General features: G+C 40.6%; 3 protein-coding genes across 9 annotated transcripts; 2 read left to right on the top strand and 1 right to left on the bottom strand.

The window, feature by feature from the left end:
- Positions 1-1,460: 1,460 nt before the first annotated feature.
- On the top strand, positions 1,461-9,928 carry LOC115682723 (protein MEI2-like 2). 7 transcript variants are annotated; one of them, XM_056321557.1, is made up of 13 exons: positions 1,461-1,812; positions 2,886-2,939; positions 4,014-4,217; positions 4,296-4,762; positions 5,160-5,318; positions 5,397-5,513; positions 5,611-5,762; positions 7,050-7,141; positions 7,387-8,167; positions 8,256-8,340; positions 8,429-8,497; positions 8,704-8,883; positions 9,286-9,928. In XM_056321557.1, the coding sequence occupies exons 2-13, from the start codon at positions 2,897-2,899 to the stop codon at positions 9,400-9,402; spliced, it is 2,466 nt and encodes an 821-aa protein (XP_056177532.1). In that variant the 5' UTR covers positions 1,461-1,812; positions 2,886-2,896; the 3' UTR covers positions 9,403-9,928. The 7 variants fall into 7 exon arrangements, with proteins under 7 accessions (XP_056177532.1, XP_030462892.2, XP_056177529.1 ...); XM_030607032.2 differs by having other exon boundaries at positions 1,462-1,812; positions 4,083-4,217; positions 7,228-8,167; XM_056321554.1 differs by having other exon boundaries at positions 1,462-1,812; positions 7,228-8,167.
- A 739-nt stretch (positions 9,929-10,667) lies between these two features.
- Positions 10,668-14,793, bottom strand: LOC115682727 (ribose-phosphate pyrophosphokinase 4). Its single transcript, XM_030607038.2, has 7 exons — positions 14,668-14,793; positions 13,420-13,735; positions 12,450-12,545; positions 12,241-12,309; positions 12,031-12,159; positions 11,099-11,198; positions 10,668-11,006 (listed from the first exon to the last, which is right to left on the bottom strand). The coding sequence occupies exons 1-7, from the start codon at positions 14,790-14,792 to the stop codon at positions 10,876-10,878; spliced, it is 966 nt and encodes a 321-aa protein (XP_030462898.1). The 5' UTR covers position 14,793; the 3' UTR covers positions 10,668-10,875.
- Positions 14,794-21,398: 6,605 nt separating this feature from the next.
- Positions 21,399-23,627, top strand: LOC115682725 (glycerol-3-phosphate acyltransferase 1). The gene is made up of 2 exons (XM_030607037.2): positions 21,399-22,233; positions 22,523-23,627. The coding sequence occupies exons 1-2, from the start codon at positions 21,472-21,474 to the stop codon at positions 23,405-23,407; spliced, it is 1,647 nt and encodes a 548-aa protein (XP_030462897.2). The 5' UTR covers positions 21,399-21,471; the 3' UTR covers positions 23,408-23,627.
- Positions 23,628-24,134: the final 507 nt, after the last annotated feature.

Here is a 24,134-nt window from a genome sequence, read left to right as displayed (position 1 = left end):
GACTCGGTGTGCCGACGCGAGGCCACGTCACGGGGAGGTCCCACCACCCCCGGTGAGCGAGGAACGAAATAATAGCCTGCGCACGATCCCACACGGAGTTCCGGTACGCGTCACCCCCCGATCGGGCCCCACTCGGGGGGAAAACGACGACGCGTCGCGGGGGCCCAAGGGAATGGAGTCGAAACGGGGGAGCGGGGCGCGGTGGTAATTTCGCGGTGGCAATTCGGTCAATTCGGGATATCCCGATAAGATATTTTAGTCTTTTCGGCACTCGATGGGGGAGGGGGGGTGGTGGGGGGGGGGAGTCGTGTGAGCCGGGAGTGTTGGTGTGGGGTCAACGGACGCCAAACGTGGATTCAAATGCAGTGGAATGTTCCTCCTCTTTTTGCCCCCCCCCTTTTTTTAAAAAAAATTTATTATTATTTATTTATTCTTTCTTTTTTCTGGAGTAACCCAAACAAATTTTTTATTAAAAAGAAGCTCTACTTTATGGATATTTTTCAAGGGGGAAATAATTACACCCTGGCCGAAGAAGGCACCCCCTTTTGTATATTCAAAGCTTTTTCTTTTTTTTTTTATTCGCTTTCTTCGGAAAAAGGAAAATGTATTCACGTGCGATTTTCGCGATCGCAATCTTTGTGCCCGTTTCATACTCCTCCCCGATAGATATGTGACGACATTCCGTAATCAATTTCGAGAGGGTTGCTCCACCTGATATTAAAGGCTCACAAATTCATCCAACATATATTGCCAAGTGCATGTACTGCGCTCATGATGGACAGTAAAAGCCGTAATTGCATCGGATTGACCCGTGTTTGGATTGGTTTTAGTGTTTTAAGCACGGTTTCTTCGAGCAAATTTTTTTGACTCGAAGTATGTCGTAGAAAAAAGGTAAGCCTCTCAAGTACGCACGTACGATGAGGAGATGAATTTAGGATTTCAATCTCCGGTATCGGAAGCAAAGTCGAACGATTCATGTGCCCTCTCATACTCCTTAAGTTTTTATCTACCTATGTTGTCTCGAAAGAAAGACGATTGGTACCATGATAATAAGAATGCTTCTTTAGGAACGGGGAAACGGATACATCGGGTCCCGATCGAACTTTAAAACCCATTTCCTCGAAAATCCCAACAGCCGAATGAATGACCGAGTTGCCAGTTTCATTAGCCAACCGGAGGCAGCTCGGCCACGTCGATTCAAGATTTGCACGGATGGATCGGCACGCCGCGAAATCACACATCTTCAATAGATAACCAATGTGATCTCGCGTTTCCAAACTTATATCTTAGATGGATAAATGACCTACATGACTATATTTTATTACCATAACTAAGAGGAAGGGGGGAGGAATCTTCTCATTCAAAAAACACACATATCCTTAAAAATCTTGTATTTGTGCCGCGGTTGCATTGGCAAATTTTCCCCACCTCCAATCATATTCTAGTCTCGGTTCGCCACCCATTTTCTCTCTCTAAAAATCCCTTCTTTCCTCCGTTTTCTCTCTCTTCCCAGAGCTCTCCGCTTCTTCACTGAATTCCTCCTCCTCCTCCTTGTTCTTCGTCGTCGTCGTCGTCTCACGGCGAGTGGGGAGAGGCCCGGCGCCGGGAAGCGTTTCGAATTCGGAAATCATCTGGGCTTGCACGGAACTCCCTCTCCGTCTCCCGCCTTCTTGCCTCGGTCAGCGTTTTGATCCGGGACGGCTCTTCGTTCAATCGCTGAAGGGGGCTCCCTGTTATAAACTGCTGCTGCTTGGGGGCTCGAGTGAGGTGGCAGTTTCATGGTCGCGTGTTCATCCGCTTGAGTAATTCGAGGTGGGTTTTCTTTCTTTTCTTTCTTGGCCCCTTTTTGGGTGCAAAGTTTTGGTTTTTGCGTGGTATCTTGGGTGTGATCCCGGTGATTGCATCCGGGTTGAGATGAAGCGGGCGTCCGGAAATTTCCGTTATAATGTTGATTGGGTTTTTGGTTCGGTGGTCCGAAAGTTAACGACTTTAGAGGTTGTTGGGTCGTGATGAGGAGACTGTTTGTGTTTATTGCGATGATTGGTCTTGGTCGTGAGATTTTGCGAACTCGGGAACGTTTCGTCTCTCCACTACTTTTTCCAAGCTGCCTCCTCTTGTTATTTATATCGTTTGATCGGATTCATTTGAGGCTTTAGCAAAACTTAGATTGGAGACGCATATGGTTTATGGGTTCCTTTTATTGGAACTGTGTTGCTATTTGTTGTTGTTTCTTAATGGTCTGGGGCTCTTTTCACCAGGGAAAAACATACAGTTACCTCATGGGGATTCCATTTGCCCCCCTTTTTTTTGTGAATTTCATGCTGACCCGGAAATCTGTTGTTGGCCAATTTTTTTATTTTTATCTTTTGCTGCAGTTAACTCATTGATTATACTGAAACCTGAAGTCTGATGCTCTAGTAAGCAGAGTTGTAGTGAAGGGAAAGGCTCTAGCCCTCAGAGCTGACGAGGGTGAAAAGAAATTATAGGTGTAGTTGCTTGCTTCAGGCGTCGATGATATGACTGTCGAAAGTAGGGAAAGAATAGAGAGTTAGAAACTAGGTCGATATCTTTTAGTGCGTGGGCACTCTATCACTCTGAGAATGTTCTTGTTGACCTTTGCGATGCTTTCTCTGGGCTGTGGTCATATCCAATTTGGCGTTGTTCCATGGATGAAAGAAGTGGAAGCAGTTAATTGTGTTTGAAAATTTTTATTAACTGCAGTTTATTCCATTGCTTTACTATTTCTGTTTTCTTATAGTTTGAATCGTTTATTTGTCTTCAGTTCTGTGCTTCTTTTCTTTGATTAAATGTCAAGTGATTTCAGGCTGCTTTGTGCTTGTCAATATACTTTGTTCAAGTCTCATCTAATTGCTTCATGACAGCAGCCAGTGGCTAAATGGAGTGGAACTCGAAGGATTTGACTTCTGGAAATTTCGAAGGTGTGATTATTTCGTTAAATTGAACATCGAATGATAACTTCAATTTCGGTTCCATCTAATGTGTTTCCACTTATTTTGATGCGGAAATTTCTATTCTCCTCTTTTCTTTCCTTGTAATTTTTGTAAGAGTATAGAAGCAATAAATGCCGCCAATTCAAGGTAAACTGATCCTTTGAGTCAGAGTTAAGTGGGTATGGATCCAAACTCGATTCTGGTTTTGGGGTTCTCTCTCCTCCTTGGGCAGCCATGGGTTGATTAAATGGTGAATCTTGAAAAAGGGTTGAATGTTTTTTTAGAAGGATATGTGCTAAATATAAATTATGCATAATTATATATCAAAATGTATCTCCTTTTAAGTCATGTATTATGTGGACCAATATCATTCTCTTTCAGGAAAAAGGAAAATGACATGACAGATATTATTAGGAGCTCTTCTGTGTTGATGCACATGATACAGGCTATATACACATGTAAACATTGTTTTGGTTAGACCCTTCGAGGATGGCCGTCTTATATCTGGCTATTGTAGGCGACTTGCCTACTTCATGAATAGGAACAGTCACTTATGCAGCAAAAAAGAAGATAGTTTTTCTATTTCTGACCTGACTGGTCGGATTTGGATATTCTTCATGAACCTTTCCTTATGTTTTAAAACTCAGTTGAGGGATTCACATTTTGACTCCCTTTAGATGCAAACATGACAAGTTACTTTGTAGCTAACATTTGAAACCTCAATGACTTCTCTTGCTTTTGCTAATTCAAGTCCAACTCATCTCTTTTCTAGAAGGACCTTTTTTTGTTGGTCATTTGACTGAAACTGTCTCCGAACTGATGATGCATGGTTTGTTAGAAGCGATCTTTAATTTTTAAATTATTCATTTTTATAAAAATATTTTGTGGCTTTCAAAATTTGACTTCTATTCAATACAAAACACCTAAAACCTTTCAAATCTATCAATATTTACATATAGAATCTTAATATCAACTTTTCATATTTCATTCCAAACAATGGGAAAATACTAGCTTTTCTAAACATGTTTGTGATGTTTGCATGTATTTTAATTATTGTCTCAGGACTTTTATTCGGCAAAGAATACCTCGCCTATTGTGTCTTATTCATAAGACTAGGTGCTTTCTTTATAGGTCCCTCCAAGGTTCCTTCAGCAAATATTCCAAGAAAAGTAGGATTTGGTGCATGGGGGATGCCGCATGATGCACATGCCTCAAATGATACTAGCTTGTTTTCTAGCTCATTACCTGTCCTTCCTCATGAAAAGTGTAAGTATGTGCCCTTGCAATTGAACAAGACACTATTCCTACAGAGCGCTTCACGAGGATGTTACTTTGTATGTGCAGTGAACTTCACTGAGTCTGGGAAATTTGGCCATTCTATTGATGACAACTTCCCGAAGCTGAGTAAGCTGAGTCAACAACTTGAAGAGACTGATCCACTTGAAGATCTTGAAACAATCGCAATTGGAAATTTGCTTCCTGATGATGAAGATGAGCTTCTAGCTGGCATAATGGATAGCCTTGACATAGGTGGACTGCCCATTCAGCTGGATGATACAGAAGAATATGATTTTTTTGGTAGTGGAGGAGGAATGGAACTGGACTACGATCCTCAGGACGGTTCAACTATTGGCTTGTCAAAGATAAGCTTATCTGATGGCTTTTCAAATGGGTTTGGTCAGTATGCTCTTACAAATGGTTCCGGAGCAGTGGCCGGGGAACATCCATATGGTGAGCATCCTTCGAGGACACTGTTTGTTCGGAATATTAATAGCAATATTGAAGACTCTGAATTGAGATCTCTGTTTGAGGTAACTGCATATCTCTGCCACTCAGTTTCAAGTCATACTGTTCCTTTTTATCATCAGATTATTATAAGTAAAAGCTTGCTTGCTTTTCTTTCATACTGTGGTATAATAAACTTGAGTTCGGGCTATCTTCACTGAAAATGGATATATTGATGCAGTCTTTTCTCTATGGTCTTAGGTGATCGAGTGGTAGGTTTTCAAGGGAAATCTGTTTTCACTAAAATGTGAAACGTAGTATCATAGCTCATGCTATTCTACTCTTTCTTAGTTACTGTTTTTTTTGTAACTTCAATTTATGCTTTCATCATAAGTTGTTTTATGTGGGTTTCAATGATATGGAAATGCTTACTGCTTATTGTTTGTTGATCACAAATTTTCTTACTTTTCCCTTTTCTGGTAGCAATATGGCGATATAAGAACTCTATACACTGCATGTAAGCATCGTGGATTTGTGATGATTTCATACTATGACATTCGAGCTGCCCGCACTGCAATGCGTGCATTGCAAAATAAGCCCTTGAGACGAAGAAAACTTGATATTCATTTCTCCATACCCAAGGTACCATTAATTTCTAGTGTCAACTTGATCTGTTGATTGGATTGCTGTCGAGTACTCACTATACTCCTGCGCATACAGGATAATCCATCAGAGAAGGATATAAATCAAGGAACTCTTGTAGTTTTCAATTTGGATGCTTCTGTATCAAATGATGAGCTTCGTCAAATATTTGGTGCTTATGGGGAAGTCAAAGAGGTCATTGCTTTTAGTCTCATTTTGTTTGGAGTAGTATGCTTTCTTCTACACGTCATTCTAAAATTTGTATTGTGGATTTCATTGTCCACAAATACAGATTAGGGAAACTCCCCACAAGAGACATCATAAGTTTGTAGAATTTTATGATGTGAGAGCTGCAGAGGCAGCTCTTAGAGCATTAAACAGGAGTGAAATTGCTGGGAAACGCATAAAACTCGAACCTAGCAGACCTGGTGGTGCTCGTCGAAAGTAAGTAATATATTCGCCACCTTAATATTATACTTGTGAAAGTTCGATTTTAGGTACTTGTGACTCTGATTTCTAATGCTATATGACTTGTACAGAAGCCATGAGGTACATGTTTGAAATCTCAGGACAGGCCTTTCTGTTTTGTTTGTTGTTCCAATTTGCTCTAGACAGCCTTGAATAAAAAATGGGTGTAGCCGCTGAATTTCCTTAAAGTAATAGAACCGTTGGAATATTTTTTTGGCCAATTGACAAAGTAAATCGCAACCTGTAGAAGGATTTTCAATCATATGCGCACCTTTTAATCCTATTAGTAAGATACCCAACGTTTCAAATCTGTTTCAAATCTATTCCAGATCCTTTAACACCTCTGCTGAGAGGGATTTTCTGTTGGATTCATTCTCAAATTCCAATTTTGTCTCGACTTTTATTTTTGGTTTCTTCTGTGATTTTTTCCCACCCCTCATCGTTCATTTTTATCTTTTAAGTTGGATAATATTTATATAGCTTCGTATCATCATTTTTCATTTACTATAATGTGTTAATTATTTTTGTAAATAAAAAAATGAAAAACTAGGTTTTCTTAAACAAAATGTCCTTAATGGAGATCCTGTAAATACATAATGCAAAAAAGGTAAAAGAGTAATTAAATTATTATAAGGAATCTAATCTTGGGATGGATTTGATATGAGTTCAAAAGGTGAGAATTTTTTTTGATAACCTAAAAAGGTGGGGATAAAATTGAAAAATGGAGGAAAAGGGAGGATTTTTATTGCAATTAGGCCTATTCTTTTACTGTTTATCTTTAACGAAGCGTTTTCAGACGAACTTTAAACTTAGTAGTTTTGTGGCATAAGGATGGGGAGAATAAGACTAGTGATTTCATTTGTTGAGTGAGTTTTTATTTAATTGGTGTCATTTAGATTGTGGTGAATCGAAAATTGAATTTCTTGCTGTAGATATGTATCTTGACTTCCTAATGTGCCAACCTTATGAGATTTCGCTCTACTTACCACGTAGTTGAAAATAAAACTATTGTACGGAAGACACTGAGAAACAGTTATTGGAGTTCCATCTTAGGCTCTCCTCATTAAGCATTGTTATGTAGCAACCTTACATGAAATTGGCTCCAGCCTCCAATGAACAGAAATAGACATACTGGAGGGCAATTAACCAATTCACATATTAGTGATTTTCCTTAAGATAGAGGTGTTTCTGGATGCTGAATATCTTGTAAAACTGTTATTTCTCTTCCACTAGCTAAGTTTTGGCTGCACCTCTCTTGTCTAGCTTGATGCAGCAACTGAGCCTAGAGCTGGAGCAGGATGAATCTCGAGCTTTCAGGCACCCAGTAGGTTCACCAATTGCCAGCTCTCCTCCTGGTTAGTATTTCAAAAAGTCAGCTAATTTCATTATGTCACTAGAATTTGCTTCTTAATCAATTAAAACACTCGAAACCCCCTGATAGGTAATTGGATACAGTTTGCGAGTCCCATTGAGCAGAGTCCTTTGCATACTTTCAGTAAATCCCCCGGACTGGGTTCTCCTAATTCTCTACAGAGCAACCATCTGCCTGGGTTAGCTTCGATTCTTTCAGCTCACTCATCTACTTCGCCAAATTATGCAGCCATTGGCAAGGATCAAGGAAGAATTAATCATGTCAACCAGATTTATACAAACGCTGATTCTACGAAAGGAGTGACCTTCCCTCATTCTAATTCTTTTCCTGAGCATAGTCTCAGCACGAGTCCTGGACCTGTTTTTCCTTTGGGTGAATCAAGTCCAAATACATCTTCTGTTGGAACTTTATCTGGTCCTCAATTTCTTTGGGGTTCTCCCACTCCATATCCTGAGCGATCCAATTCATCTGCCTGGCCCACATCTTCAGTGGGGCGTTCATTTGTCTCCAGCAGACAGGGACAGGGATTTTCATATGCCAGTCGCAATAATGCATTCATGAGTACCCAACAATTACATCATGTGGGATCTGCTCCAACTGGTGCACCTATGGACAGGCATTTTGGATTCTTCTCTGAGTCACCAGAATCGTCATTCATGAGTTCAGTTGCCTTTGGAAGGCTGGGTCGAGCAAATGGAAATTACATGATGAACGTGGGTTCTCATGGCAATATAAATGCTGGTATAGGCCTTCCTGGAAACTTAACTGAAAATGGTTCTCCTAATTTTGGAATGATGTCATTGCCTACTCATGCTCCTTCATTCTATGGAAATGGTTCATTTCCTGGGTTAGGAGAAACCAGCATTGAAGTATTAGCTGAACGCAGTCGAAGTCGGCAGACTGGTGTAAACCAGATGGACAACAAGAAGCAGTATCAACTGGATCTAGAAAAAATTATGAATGGCGAAGACACTAGAACTACATTGATGATCAAGAACATCCCTAATAAGTAAGGAGAATGTATAAACTTGTGTGATATTGCAAAACCATTGATGTGTGAAATTTCTCAACATGTCTACTACTTATCTACTTCGCAGGTACACTTCAAAAATGCTGCTTGCCGCGATTGATGAAAATCACAAAGGGACATATGATTTCCTGTACTTGCCTATTGATTTTAAGGTAACTGTACTCTGGGATTCAAAAAGAAGTGGTACTTACTATCAGTCTGCTGATTTGCTGCTGATGCTGAGGTTTACTCTTATTGCAGAATAAATGCAATGTGGGTTACGCCTTCATTAATATGGTTTCGCCTTCACACATCATTTCTTTCTTTAAGGTGTATTTTGATTCCTTATTCATTGGGAACTCCTCATGGTTAAATTGTTTTTTACTTTTCAATGCATGATCTATTGGTTGAGAGATCGACTACTAATGTTCCAGTTGGGATGGGACTTTTGGTTGAGAGATCAACTACTCATATTACTTTGAGTAGTTGTAGAGTTATTGTTGTCTTGGTGCTTAAAATTTTGAATTTTTGTGCAGACATTTAATGGGAAGAAGTGGGAAAAGTTTAACAGCGAAAAGGTTGCTTCACTGGCGTATGCACGAATCCAGGGCAAGGTTGCACTTGTCTCTCACTTTCAGAATTCAAGCTTGATGAACGAAGATAAGCGGTGCCGTCCAATTCTGTTTCACTCGGAGGGCCAGGAGACTGAGGATCAGGTAGCTTTAGAATTTTCATTCTTTGGAACTATGTTGGCATGAGCATAACTATTTTCTTTCTTTTCTAATGTTAGAAGAGGCTGCTTCGTTTTTATTAAACTATAAAACACCAAGTCAAGCGAGGGGAGTTGTTGAAAGTTCATTAAACTTTCATTTGTTATTTCAGTTACTATTTGTGTTGGGAATGATTGGAGTTGTACCTATTGCTTATACAAATCAGTTGACTACGTAGTCCTTGCATTTTTTTAATAAAAACTGGTCATAACTTATAGATGCTGAAATATGGAGCACTGGTCTAGATAGTAGTAGTTTCTTCTGATATTATAGATTTTCATTCCTTAAATCAGTGACCCTGCGAAAAGTTAGGACTGACTTTACCTCCTGCGTTTGTCATTCCTCCAGGAATCTTTACTCACTGGAAATTTGAATATTTATATTCGTCAAGCGGATGGTTCTTATGCTGGGGATTTACTGGAGAGTCCAAAGGGCAGTCTGGACGAGAAGCCCGACAGGAATTAGCAGTGCGCTACATCTCTTAGCCATGGTAAATGATGGCTTGAAAGCTAACTCCTGTATAGGTACATAACTGTACAAAATCGGAACAGAAAAGGGACAAGGTAACATAACTGTATGTATGACATGACCCAGAGTTTCAGGTGCCGGTTGAAGCTTGTAACTATCTATGAGGGGACTTCGTTGAGATGTGAAGTGGAGAGCGGCATAATCACTATTCAAAGGCATAGTGAAACATGCTGCTGGAAGAGAGTATTTGCCACCGAATGGGGAAATGCGATTGTTAGCACCATGTTAATTTGTCTCTTCTTCTGGTTCTCTTTTCTAATGTATTTAGCATCTTCAGTCATTTTTTGAGGACAATTACCTGCTCATGTTGGTATATACTCTTAGGATGAGCGAGAGGTACTGTTTTCGCAAATGTACAGAAGAGAGAACATGCCCTCTGTACTCTCTATTTGTCGTCTGTCATTGGCATGCATCTGTAAAGAACGTATATTCCATCTTTGGATGATCAAGTGACTTTATCATATTTTGTTGTGCACAAAGTGTAGATTTCCGATGCATGATGCATCTGCAGAATCCAGTTACGAATTCTTGAAGTGCATCCATGTCTATGGTTGTGACTTGACAGTTTTCAGCCAAACCCCTTGTGTTTCCAGACCACGGGAGATGAGTCGAGTACAAAGATGTTCATCGAGCAAAATTTATTCATACCCAGTCAGTAAACATATATGATGTTAATGTACGGTGATGTTAACGAGTATCTTGTAGCACTTGCGAAGGCGATGAATTTTGAGGAAAACTTTACTTTGGAAGACACTGATTAATCGTGTTATTATATTTATCTAGCGATATTGAAAACTGGTTCATATTATGTCATAAGATGAGTTAGGACAATAATGCATGGCATTCTTCCAAATACCAGTTGTGACATGTTTTTCTGAGGGGCGTGAGCATGCACTCATATACACCGCTCTCGTTCCTCCATTCGTGCAGTTGAGAAAAGTTCAAGGGAGAGAAGATGCTGCATTATTCTCTGTGAACCATTGTGAGTAATGTGGTCAAATGTTCAAGTGGACAGCCAAAGCAAAATTTTAACATTTTCTAACCTCATGAAATAGAAGAAGCAAAGAATTCTAAACTTTCTATCGTATTTGGAAAAAAGCTAGATAATAATCTCACAAAGCCAACGAATGGCAAGTGCATTTTCCTTGCGGGGATCCTATTTCAATGGGAATTCCAATGCCAAGAAGAATCATCACAAGCGATAGCTAAAATTGGGAATGCCCATTAATTGATCAGTACAACCTTGTGGTGGGGCGTCACATGAAACCCCCTTGTTCCAAACACAAATAAACCAAGGTTTCTGAACTGAATTATTCAGAAACTACAACCCTCAGAAGGCCTCACAGAAATAGCGTAATTCATTCCCTGCACTCGGGAACTCTGACGTTTTGGTTCCTTTATGAAGCCTACTTAAATCTGTAAGGCATCGGCAATGGATCCAGCAAGACTCAAAACTTCGAAAGGGGCTTGATTTCCTATGGCTTTAACCGTGTGTGGGCAAGAATCCGTTATCCAGAAGTAGGTGAATCCCTTGTCAGAGCCTTCCAAAAACAATGTCAAAATAACTGTAAGATGCTTAAGTTCACTCTGATAATTTTTAACATTTTGCAAGCATGGAAGTTAAGTAGCATACCACCATTATTGCAAGTGAACCTCTCCCAAGATCGTTTCGGGAATACCGCGTGAGTAACATATGCGCTCACCTTGGCGGCACCGTGAGCTGCCAAAACTTTCTGGCAGAGTAAAAGAGAGAGATATAAGGTCCAGCATAAGAAAATTGCAGTTTACATTTGATGTACTGTGTAACGGGGCTAAATTGCCCCAGATTCAACCATATGACCAAGACAGGGCCCTCCGGCACTTGCATAACAAAATGGATGTTGGAAACAATGGCTTACAGAGGCATTTTGATATTTTTCTCCATTAAATTAAAATGCTAGTTGCTAACTGATTGCAATATACTTTCATCTTCGTCTATGCCATAACAAGTAGGGAAAACTATTACTTTGGGCACCATATGATTCAGTGTGAGATACATTCGTATCAATCAAAAGTCGCAGAGAATTATGATAGACACCGCTACAAGATGAAAACTCAATCAAGCCAAAATGCAACCTCTTTTTATCATCTGCCTGCACTTCAATTTTGATGAATTAGTGTAACAAACCCCAAGCATGCATGTCTAGATAGGCCTTCTACCACTGCTCTTTCTTTCAACTATTCTTGCGTTGAAGTTCTTCCAATCCTGTGCATTTCTCATCGGATAATATGTTTTATTATCAATCGACAAGCATTTCTTAGGAATAAGAAACGTTTATTCCTCCACCAGCAACATGCACAGTTACGGTATACGACTCAAGGACATAAATAAATGACATTAACAGACAGTATTCAACAATGTGAAATTATGCACCGCACGGTTTATGATGCTTGACTAGCATCAGCTAAAAAATATGACAAAACGAGCTCCATATTTGTTGGAGTTCTGGAAATTAGAAGTATACAGTGTCATGTAGATGAGCAATTTGTATTTTAGAACATGAGAAAGATGATGTGCAAAAGTACCTGGCACTCAATTAGGGTTCCCCCAGACTGCACCAGATCATCAACAATAACTACATGACAGCCAGAAGCATTTCCCTCCCTAAGCCGCACTATCCTCTTGTCACCTTCACGAACCTTTGTGCACACCACCTGTTGTACACAGATATTAAGTATCCAACGTGATAAAAATGCCCGTAACTAGATTCAACTGAAAGTAAGAGCAAGACTGACCACAGGAAAATTATCCAGGAGCTTGTGAAATCTCTTCCAGGCTCCATCATCAGGAAATGCGATGACAATCTGAAAAATGACTAAAAATTAAACAGGAGATTTAAAATAGAGAGGTCTGCTACACAGATCATCAATGGGGGATAGCAACAACACTCACAAATGACAATAAACAGATCTTATAAAAATGGAAACCTGGGCAATCTACTTACTTTCTCAGACTCAGGAAGCTCGCAAAGGCGCCTCTTTAACAGAGGAATCCCTGTCTCAAACAAAGGCAAAACATGGTCCCCAAAATAAAACCTTTCCTGTGGTAAGAGAAAAACCTCAGGGTCCAATTAATACAACAAAGCTACTGGAAAACTGCAGTTGCAGACAGGCAATAAGCAATGCTTTCACTATAAAAGCAAGCACTATGGTAAAAAAACAGGAGATGGAGCGCGCCCCTAAATAAATAAAGCAAAAAGAAAAGAAAAGATGGAACAGCACTCTCAATAACAAACTTACTCATCAATAATGTTGCAAATATACCAACTAGATAAGTTGCTGACTCAAAATGAAACATGTTTGTTTCTTTGATCGTACAATTACAGTGGGCCTAAACCAAACTGGCACACATCTACCCTTTGCCACACAAGCAAAGCCAAGGTGACAAATACTTTTGATTGGAAGCACACTAACAAGGGCCTAAAAATATAGAATGTTATAAGATGTATAATGTCTCGGTCTTCAACTACTCTTAGTACTTTTGACGATGACTCAACCTCATAGAAGAGATAACTAAAAAGTTACTTCTCTAAGACGCATCCTATCTGATGATGCCTTTGTCACTTCGAACCACCCTAGACACGGATATGATAAGTTCGATATGCAGAGTTCCAGTGCATCAGTTGTGCTTCCACATACCGGTAAACTTCCAATCACAGAAAATCGAGTACATTTAACAATCTCATGCTGTTTGTACTAGCATGGATCATGTTCTCATGGTCACACTTTCGCAAAACCACTAATATAGCAGAAACAGAAGTGCCGGAGAAAATACAAATAACATCTCTTCCATCTCAATCTCATGCTGTTTCTATAAAAATTACGGCAGAATTGAAAAGGAATAAGTCAAAGCCTTTTCTCTATAAGTAGAATTGAAGGTATATATTGAGTTCAATCAGTTCCCATGAACCATACCTGCAAAGCATGTATATCGTAGATAACTAAACTTGTTGGGCCCCCCCTTGAGATGGGAATGTTTGACAAAATTCTTGCCATGGTAAACGCTGTAGCCACATCTCCTTCCTCTTCCATTCGTTCAAAGGAGCCAGTAGGAAAATATGCCAACACCAATGTAAAGGAAGCAACAAAAAGCCGTGGCAGTGCATAAATGACCGAAAGCTGCTCGAAGATTACTGCTGGAGAACTGAAGGATGCAAGAAAAGCCACATGCTGACCACGTATATCTTGTGCATTGTTTATGAAAAGGTTTGGGAATCCATCATCAAAACTCCTGCATGTACGTCAAATTTGTCATTTCTAGCCCTTAAACAAAGAGTATATTGCGGACATATGTTTAGCAAGTCCATCGTCCAACTGTATCCACCTCAAATTACATTGTACACTATGCCCAAATGCCAAAAACAAATGAGAAGTAGGGACTAGACAAGATTTCCACATATGGATCAGAGAAGAGGGTGAAGAGCCACTTCTCCAGTTGCTTGCCGAACAATCCTAAGTCGATTCATTACAGAGTCAGTAAAATCACCTGGGGGTCTAACTTACTGCAGATATTTGTCGATGTTCTCTCCTTTCAAAAATTGAATATTGCAACGTTAATCCCCTACATATCATGTATAAGCCACAACTAGGAATGAGACTCGTTAGTTCGAGAGAAACCTATAAAAAAAATTGCAGCTTTGTCTCCCTATGAGGAGTAAAGGTTGCAGCTTTTGATTCCTAGCTGATAATTTCATAGTCCAACCGATTGCCGTCATCCAAAAACACATCCCCCAAGAAAAAGAATATTGAATTTCTCCCAATCTTGCTCTAAAACAAGTGCCCAGCATATCAAATTCAAAGCTCAAAGCTCACCCATGTCGCGAAAAACAAAGACTCGCTCGCCTTTGGATCACGTGATGAGGAATTTCAGTTCCTCAGGGTGTGAACACAACAGTCAACAGAGCCGAACGTGAAAGAATATAAAGCACTATGTCACGTCGTACCAATTACGGCAGTGCAAAGATCATATCAGAGGTTTTCGAAAAAAGGATTCATCCGCACACCCACACCCACACCCACACACACGCCAGAAAGAGCGCAAGTCTCGCGCTTTCGCAAACGACGAAGCTCTTTGGAGCAATCGATCCCCGTATACATTAGCCCGTTTCGGGTTTCACGAAACTGTACGCAGCTCGAGAACATGTGCGTGAGAGAGAGGGAGACCTCCATTTGATGGACTGGAGGTGGATGAGGTCGGAGCGAGCGGCGACTTCGCGGGCGAGCTCTTCGGATTCCAGGCAGTGGAAGAGCAGCACTTGTTTCTTCCCCGTCTTCTCCTTCTTCTCCATTCCAACGAACACGCGCAGATAGAGAGAGGGTTTCTTGCTCTGCTCTGGTCCTCTGGAGACGCACTCGACCCAGGAGGAGTCCACACAGAGACACAGAAGAGAAAGAGAGAGAGAGAGAGAGAGAGAACGTGTGCGCCGCGTTTCAGGCCGTTCTCGTTTTAAGGTTTTTTCTTTTGGGATGACCACGAAAAAACGGTCCTGAACTATAATCCAATATATAATTTGATCCATAAATTTTTAATTTATTCAATATAATCTCTAAATTTCAGTCTATTATTCAATTTGATCCATGAACTTTGAATTTATTTAATATTGTCCATGGACTTTTGGTACATATTCCATTTAGTCCCTGAACTAGATGAAAATATTCAATGTGATCCCTGAACGTGAATTAATGGAATGACCACATTGAATATTTTCATGGACTAAATGGAACATGTATCAACAGTCCAAGGACCATATTGAACAAATTAAAAGTTCGGGGATAACATTGAACATTTGAAAAAAGTTCAGGGACTATATTGAACAAATTAAAAGTTCAAAGACTCAATTGGACATTGGGCCAAAGTTCTGAAACTGTTTGTGTCATTTTCCCTTTCTTTTAAGGATTTTGTTGATGAATACATAGAGATGAGGTATTAAATAAACACACTTAAGAAATGACTAATTAAAAAACATCAGTATCTAATAAATAGTATTGTCTTTTAGTTTTTACCCAAATGTATGAGAAATATTCCTTTGAAAATAACGAGGGCGATGCTATTTCCAATTCTTCATCCCTAATCTGGACATACTTTGACTCCTGCGTCGGCATGTCGTTGATGGCGAACAGCTCAACAATCTTTCATTAAAGAAGATGATTACGTTTTTATGCTCTATGGTTGCTCTTCTCTTGATGCTCGCTCATAAGAGATCAAGATGAGCATCGAATCTTATCCCTGTTTTATCAAATTGAGTGATTTTTCTTGCAATGATCAATTAAGCATGCTTAGTATTGCATAAATTGTGATATTTCAAAGTGTTTTTTCTGGGGTAAGTAAGAGATTTTCATTAATTTGAAAAGGATCACAAAGACATCGTTACCACAATAGCAATGATAGTGTTGTCATTGGGTCGATGTAGAATCGATTGGTGCAATTTCTATTAAAAGCACAAAATTCGATATGCACTTAGCGTGATTGGAGCTCTTAATCTCTTAGAAGACATATCGTGTGTCATGGAACCGGTCGGTTTGAGGCCGATTCAGGACTAATCAGGTAGGTTCTTGGTTCCGTTAAACTTGGAATCGGCCATACTAAGTAGTCTCATGGTTTCAACTTCAGAACCGATAGCACTCACTTGATACATGAAAAAGTTCTCACAATGAATAAAGTCACAACATTCGAGTTTTGACACGACCAGCCATAGCTCCTACTCCTTTTTTCACAGCACTCGCTCTATGCAAGAGGCCATGTCGAATCTGAGAAATTGTAGCATGACTAGCAACAACAATGGTTGATTCATCTTACTCCCACTCCCATCTCTGCAATGCCCTTCCAATCTTACATCTTTGACAAACTTATTGCCAAGCCTCCGATGGCTACTTGACACTCCACGAACAAATGATCTCTACTTTCAGGGCAACTATTGCAGAGAAACACAAATCCACTGTATTCACACATTTAGCTACTCTATCTTTAGATAGAGCCAATTCAGAATAGCTAACCAGCTCATAAAACTGTTTTGAAGTATTAGTTGCCAACCATACAAGTTTATTGGATCTTAGGAGCGCGAGTTCAAAGCTTACTCCAAGCACCACGAATGGAGAAGCATTTTGAAGGAGCAACCACCCATATCGCCTTGTCCTTCACATTAGAATTTGGCATGATTGCATCACAGGGAGAAGCTTGCATGGTGATCAAATCATCTGAGACCTGCTTTATGCCCAATCCTCTACTCTTTTAGTAGACAAACATCCACCCATTTAACCTTCACGACCTTAGTTTTCGTGTCTAGCCTGGCCACAAATAGGCATTACAGCATTGGTCAATCTTCTTAATAGCCTTCTTAGAAGGGAAGAAAGCTCCACATAAGAAAGAGATGATGCTGTACATAACAAAGCTGATGAGTAGAAGTCTCCCTGCAAAAGGAAAGTCTTTTGGCACTCCAAGCTTTAGTTCTACTCAGGATTCTCTCAATTAAATCAGTACAATAACAGAAAGCTTCCCTGACATCAATGCTAGCCCAAGATACCTAACTGGCAAAGAACCAATCTTAGATCCACTAAGCTGCACCATTTCTTGAAGATTAGTATTAGAGACACCAGAAGAAGTAAATTTCAGTCTTTAAGGGATATAGCTTTAAACCAGACATATGGTAGAACTGCAACCCTGTTTAACAATCGAGAAAGAACTTTGATTGGGAAGATTGTAGGATTTTGAAAGTAAGGATGAAAAAGAAAAGGTATGAAGAAAGTCAATGACAGGTTTTATAACAATCCATAAAACTTAAAAAGGGAAAAAAGCTGGTGCACATTGGAGGGACCGGACTAATGATGCTTTAGGAATAAAGATGGACGGCCTCTGGTGCGGGGTCTTTGGTGTCCCATTACGATCATGATGCCCATCAATATAAAGAAGTGACCCTACAAGACAACTTGTGACATTATGCAAGCTAAAAAGCTAATGTTATTCCATTTTCACTACCCATTTTATAATGCATTTTTCACATTGTTCTCCTGATTATCAGGAAGCAGTACCACTGCAGCAGCTTGTACAGTTCGATAGCATTTTGATATGGGCCAAAAGCCCACTATAAATGGTCTTAGATTCCATCAGGCCCATAAACTTAGCTCATGCAATGTCTCAACTTTGAGGCCGGCTGAGAACGTCAGATGCAATTGGAAACTAGCCTACTTCACGAAATTAATTATGGGCTCAAGAGACCACAATAAAAATAAGGAAGATGTAAAATTTTTGTGAGAGTATCGCCAACTGTTTTGAAAGCTTAAACTATTAGATGAATGCGCGGTTTAACATTTAAACATTCTAACATTCTCCCTCACGTGTAGCCTCGGTTTTGGCCTAAGAGTAAGCATGGAAATATGTAATAATGGAGGCAAATATGGGCCTGGAAAAATATGAACTCGAGGCTACTTGCTCCATGAAAGCTATTGTGGGACTACCGCTAGCTTTTAAAACAGTTGGTACAAAATCTTTCAAACATAAGAGTTATTGGAGATCAAAAGATATTATACATTGCATCTAAGAGGTTGAGGAAAGCAAATGGAGGTGAAATGGAACTTTTCATGTGATTTCATGTTCTATGTTTTTTGCTGAATGACAATATGGGAAAACAAATGGGGAGATGAAGAACAGGAACTCATATCAAGTGATTTCAGGTTCTCTGGTTTTTTCCTTGAATGATCATGGGATTCTAAGCTTATAATCCACAGTAACTATTCACCCGACACGATGCATTAAGGAACCGCTACAAGTTCTATGCAAGCATTGCACATGCAAGAGTGTAAAATATATCTTTACACAGAGTGCGTGCACAAGCTAAATGTACGTTGCAATACATGGGGGAAGAAACTCAGCAGCTTCCGGTGGACATTCAAAGGTCCCATTACGCGAGTTCATATCATATCTCTCCAACCAAAAAACAAATAGAAAAGAAAAAAAGATATGCATGTTGCGCGACGTACGTCACCATGGATGATGTTCATTACACAATAAGTTCAACAATAAAGAGCTGGAAAGAATAAGAAACCCAAATCACATGCACGGCATTTATCACAGACCTTGAAGGAACATCAACTCCCCATATCTTTTCTCTGGCTATAGGTGGAAAACCAAGCCTGTGCTACTCATAGGGAAGCCGTGACGAAGTATATTTAGTTTCAATCATTTTGGATCTGCATTTGCATGAACAGTTCATTAGTGCGTGACAGTTTCCATCTTTCCCTTATATTTTCGCAGAGAATACATCAATCTCCTTTTTCTTTTTTTTCTCTTCTGCGCCTTTGAAGAGTCAAAGGAACGCGAATCGGGTGTGGAGGGGTTAAGAATCTTGAATTAACCTAACGTCAGCAAGAGGAAGACATGCATGAAGAAGAACAACATACTTCGCGAATGATTGATGTAAACCTCACCAAGACAAGTAATGAAGAAAGCATGAGCTTAGCTGCCCCATCCGAAAGATAGTTTTAAGAAAAGTTAGGGAAGAAAAAAGAGGTCCAATCGAATTTTTTCTGTCTAGATCTGCTAATGAACATGAAATCTGCGATGATGTCGAATCAATAAATTACTCTAACGTCATCGAGAAGAAGACATGCGTGATGAGGATAGCATACTTCGCGAATGATTGAGAACCTTACCAAAACAAGTAACCAAGGAAGCATGAGCATAACTGCCCATCGAAAGAGAGATTAAAAAAATGTTAGGGGAAAAAAATGTTCAATCAAAGTTTCTTTCTAGATCTGCTGATGAACATGAAATCTGTAATTAAAGAAAAAGTTGGAATATTTCAATATTAAATCACGCTTTCATCTAATAACTTAAACTTTTAGAACAGTTGACAGTGGTCTAAATCTTTCAAGATCTTTTATTTGCCTCCACTACTATATATTTCCATGCTTACATTTAAGTCAAAATTCAATATACGCGTGAGGAGGGAGTGTTAGAATATTTAAGGGATAATGACATGAATAGTCCCGAAACTTTGCTAATGTGCAATGTGTTCCTTGAATTTTTAATTTGTTCAATATGGTCCAGGAACTTTAGCCCGATGTGCAATATGATCCCATAACTTTTAATTTATTCAATGTGGTCCATGGACTTTTGGTACATGTTCAACTTAGTCCCTAAATTATATGAAAATGTTCAATGTTGTCATTCCATTAATTCGAGTTCAGGGATAACATTGAACATTTCATATAGTTTAGGGATAAAATTGAATATGTACCAAAAGTTCAGCGATCACATTGCACATTGGGCTATAGTTCAGAGACCACATCAAACAAGTTAAAATTTCATGGATCACACTGCACATTGGGCCAAAATTAAGGGACCATTTGTGTCATTTTCTTGACTAAATATCCGAATCACGACATCATCTTACAGCTTAAGTTGATAGTAATCCCACGAAATCTTTCAAACCTACCATCGGCAAGACGAAAACATGCACGGGTAAGATTACATGCTTAGCGAATGATTGAAAACCTCACCTAAACAAGTGAGGGAGGAAGCATGAGCTTAACTGCCCAATCAAAAGAAAGTTTAAGAAAAGTTGGGAAGAAAAAAAGTCCAATCGAATTTTCTTTCTGGATCTGCTAATAATGAACATGAAATCTGCAAAGAATTCCGCAATGCCTTCACCTACCCGACTATCACAGTTGGGCAAGGGAAGATCTAAGAAGAAACTTGTATAGAGGTCTCGTGCTTTTTTGGTGAAATGCAGTTGAGATCTCAACAACCAAACTCATGCTTGAAATCAGAAACATGGAACCACGATGCATATGTTATTCCTTAATTCCCTATGGTATTCGTACAAATATCGTCATGAGAGATGTTATAGATGCACGAGAGCGAGCAATTATCGGCGCTTTTTATGAAGAACCATGTAGGATTTATATCGGTTGTCCTCGTATCTTTTAGTATCGAATCTTCGTATACCTCTGGCGTCATTGTAAACATAAAGATTAAATCCATCCAGTTTATCTTCTATTGTCATGCATCATGACACATTATTCAGTGAAAATTAAATAGCTGTATCTAGCACATCATCACCACCAACTATCTAGTCTCCTGTATACTCCATTCACGCGTGCATGCATAAGCTTCACATAACGGAGGGCATCTACAACATCATGAACATTTTCTCTTTTATACTGTTATTGCAATTGGACATCAAGACATTAGCCCATTTGCTATGGAAAATACATATGGTATTATTGGTCAACCGTTTCCATGTTCATGTCGAATTGAATTGAGGGAGGCCCCAAAAGTTTCCTTAAAAGCTCCACATGTTCTTATTCATCATTAAGCATGTTGCAGACTTGGGGAGGGAGAGAGAGATTCAAACATGACAGAGAACTTGCAAAGGCGGTCACCAACAAGCCAACCTACTATCCCTCTTTGACATACATCCGTGGAAGGGAAAGTGGCGAGGGGGAGAGACCTTGTTTTCCAAGGTAGATAACAGAATAACACATTACCAAACAAAAAATAAAGAGAAATAAATTGAAAGAAAAAGAAGAAGAAACTACTAGACTTACCAATATATATATATATATAAATATAGCATATATATTTTGGCGGTGCTGAAGAATTTTTGCACCAGTGGCTTTATATACCATTGATTCAAAAGAGTGAATAGCTATAATCCTCAAAATTAAAGGCAGATAAAGCTGTTCGTGTAAAACTTGTCGTGATGTTATTTTTTCGTAGAAAATACAATTCGGAATTAAATGCCAGCGGCGTGGCTAACCAAATATTGCTGTGGTCAACCCCCCTCGTCGACCCCACCTTAATGGCTGCTCGCTATAAATACCCTCTTCATGTCTCACACTTTTCCATAGTCCCCTCCTCCATCAACTCTCTCTCTCTCTCTCTCTCTCTCTCTCTCTCTCTCTCTCTCTCTCTCTCTCTCTCTCTCACACACACACACACACATTGAAGCTCAGGGAAGTCAGTAAGCCATGGTGTTCCCAATGGTGCTCCTCAAGCTAGCAGACTGGCTCCTGTGCCAGCTCCTGGCCGACTCATGCTACAGAGCCGCCGTGAGAATGAAGAACTATGGCTTCCTCATCACCAACACCAAGAACCCCTCTCTCCGATCACCACCATCATCACAAGCCCAACAACAACCCCCGCAAAGTCCTTTCCCTCCCGTGACCAAGTGCTCCTTGCAAGGCAGAGAGTCTGAGACCTTGGTCTGTGACATCCATGGAGCCCTCCTGAGACCCCAGTCCTTCTTCCCTTACTTCATGCTTGTGACCTTCGAAGGGGGTAGCATTTTCAGGGCATTGCTCTTGTTGCTTTCATGTCCCATCTTGTGGGTCTTGGACCATGAGCTCAAGCTCAGGGTCATGACCTTCATCTCCTTCTGTGGGCTCAGGGTCAGGGATATGGAGAGTGTGAGCAGGGCTGTGTTGCCGAAGTTCTACCTCGAGGGACTCAATGCTCATGCGTATGAGGTCTTGGCCTCAGCTGGTCACAAGGTGGTGTTCACTAGCGTCCCTAGGGTCATGGTCGAGGGCTTCCTGAGGGAGTACTTGAGTGTCGATGATGTGGTAGGGACTGAGTTGCAGACGCTCGGGGGTTACTTCACTGGGCTTGTCTCTGGGTCTGGTTTGCTGGTGAAGCACAGGGCGCTGAAGGCGTACTTCGGAGAGAGAAAGCCTGAGATTGGGCTTGGAGGTCCGAGCTTCCATGACCATCTCTTCATCTCCCTCTGCAAGGTACAGACTTTTCCTTCTCTTTAATATTCAATACATTTGACCAAACTAATCTCTCTCCACCTCCTAAAAGAGGGGGGAAAAACAATTAGCGTGTCATTTTGGGAAAGTCTGATGGTGCATGACAGTTGCACCTTTTTCCTCTTCAAGGAAAATCCGATGCACCAGAATGTACCATATTGGTTCCTCAGGGAAAGCGCATTTGCTGCTCTGTAGCTCCTATATATGTGCATGTCCTCATTCCTTAACCATTTTCGATTATTGACCTACATGTTGGTTTGCAAATTGACAGGAGGCTTATTTGGTGACCAAGGAAGAGACCAAGGGCAGTGCAGGCTCAGTGGTCTTGCCCAGGAGCAAGTACCCGAAGCCGCTGGTGTTCCACGACGGGAGGCTCGCGTTCTTGCCAACCCCGCTCGCAACCCTCTCCATGTTCCTGTGGCTTCCGCTCGGAATCCTCCTGGCCATCTTCAGGCTTTTGGTGGGCATCTATCTCCCTTACAAGCTGGCCATTTTCTTTGGAACACTGAGTGGCGTGCAGTTCTGGATAAGCGGGTCGAGACCCACGAAGTCAGACCCGAGGAAGGGAGTCCTCTACGTGTGCACCCACCGGACCCTCCTCGACCCGGTCGTCCTCAGCACATCCCTCGGACAACCTCTGACCGCAGTCACATACAGCCTCAGCAAGATGTCTGAGATCATAGCCCCAATAAAGACGGTGAGGCTGACCCGTGACCGAGCCAAAGATGGAGAGACCATGCAGAAGCTGCTGAGTGAAGGTGACTTGGTGGTGTGTCCTGAAGGAACTACTTGTAGAGAGCCATACTTGCTCAGGTTCAGCTCACTGTTCGCCGAGCTGGCCGACGAGATCGTTCCGGTGGCGATGGACGCCCATGTGAGCATGTTCTATGGGACGACCGCGAGCGGGCTCAAGTGCTTGGATCCCATCTTCTTCCTCATGAACCCTAGGCCCTGTTACCACGTCCAGGTCCTGGAGAAAGTGCCCCGAGAGCTCACGTGCGCCGGCGGTCTGTCGAGCCACGAGGTAGCGAACAACATTCAGAAGCAACTCGCTGATGCTCTAGGGTTCGAGTGCACTAGCCTGACCCGGAAGGAAAAGTACATGATGCTCGCAGGCAATGAAGGGATCGTCAAGGAGAAGAAGAAGAAATTCTAGCTAGCTTGAGATTATTAATGTTACTTGATTTTTTTAACCCTTCTCTCTTTCTTTGTAATAACTACCATTATATGTAGGTTTTGATCTCACGGTAAGTACTTTGGATGTGAAGTTATATTCATTTACTATGCGTTACAATTGTGGACCGTGGAATCATCATCGTATCATCATCATCATCGTTCCATGTATTAATTGATTGACTGTCAGGTTGTTCCCATCATCAGTCCACAGTTTTGCTAGCTTTTGCATGCAATGGGGCAATCCATTTTCTTTTCATTTTTCCTTTAATGTAGGCTTTTCGAAGTCTTTTTCTTTTTTTTTTTCTGTTTCTAGTTGCTAGTCAAAGAGGCGTGTTGGAAATTCATATGTTTTGCCTAGGATGGAGTGTTTGTTAGGTTGACTACTTTAAAAGGCTGAAATCTAATTTGCCAACATTTATTATGCAGAGTCAAGGAGAGATCACACATTCAACCCCCACATCTCTACACAGATAAAATCACATGGCACACTAGATTAACAATTTGCAAGTCACTGAACAAGAAATATATATTTGGCCATCCATTGGATTGAATCGAGTTGCTTCGGCGCGAGTTGCTTCGGCGCAAATTTAATGTTACGCAAGTTGTTGATAGAAAACCTCATCCATAACTTGAATATCATCTACGTTTGAGAAGAAGCGAAGGATTTGGAATTCAGAATCTACTTCTGCAATAACTCGATCCGATGA

Source organism: Syzygium oleosum, unplaced genomic scaffold (assembly GCF_021117445.2).
Source record: "Syzygium oleosum isolate NSW1041296 unplaced genomic scaffold, Sole_v2.1 Sole_v2.23, whole genome shotgun sequence".
Lineage (NCBI taxonomy): Eukaryota > Viridiplantae > Streptophyta > Magnoliopsida > Myrtales > Myrtaceae > Syzygium > Syzygium oleosum.
The sequence above is the reverse complement of the archived record's forward strand: the minus strand, read 5'-3'. Positions and strand labels throughout refer to the sequence as shown.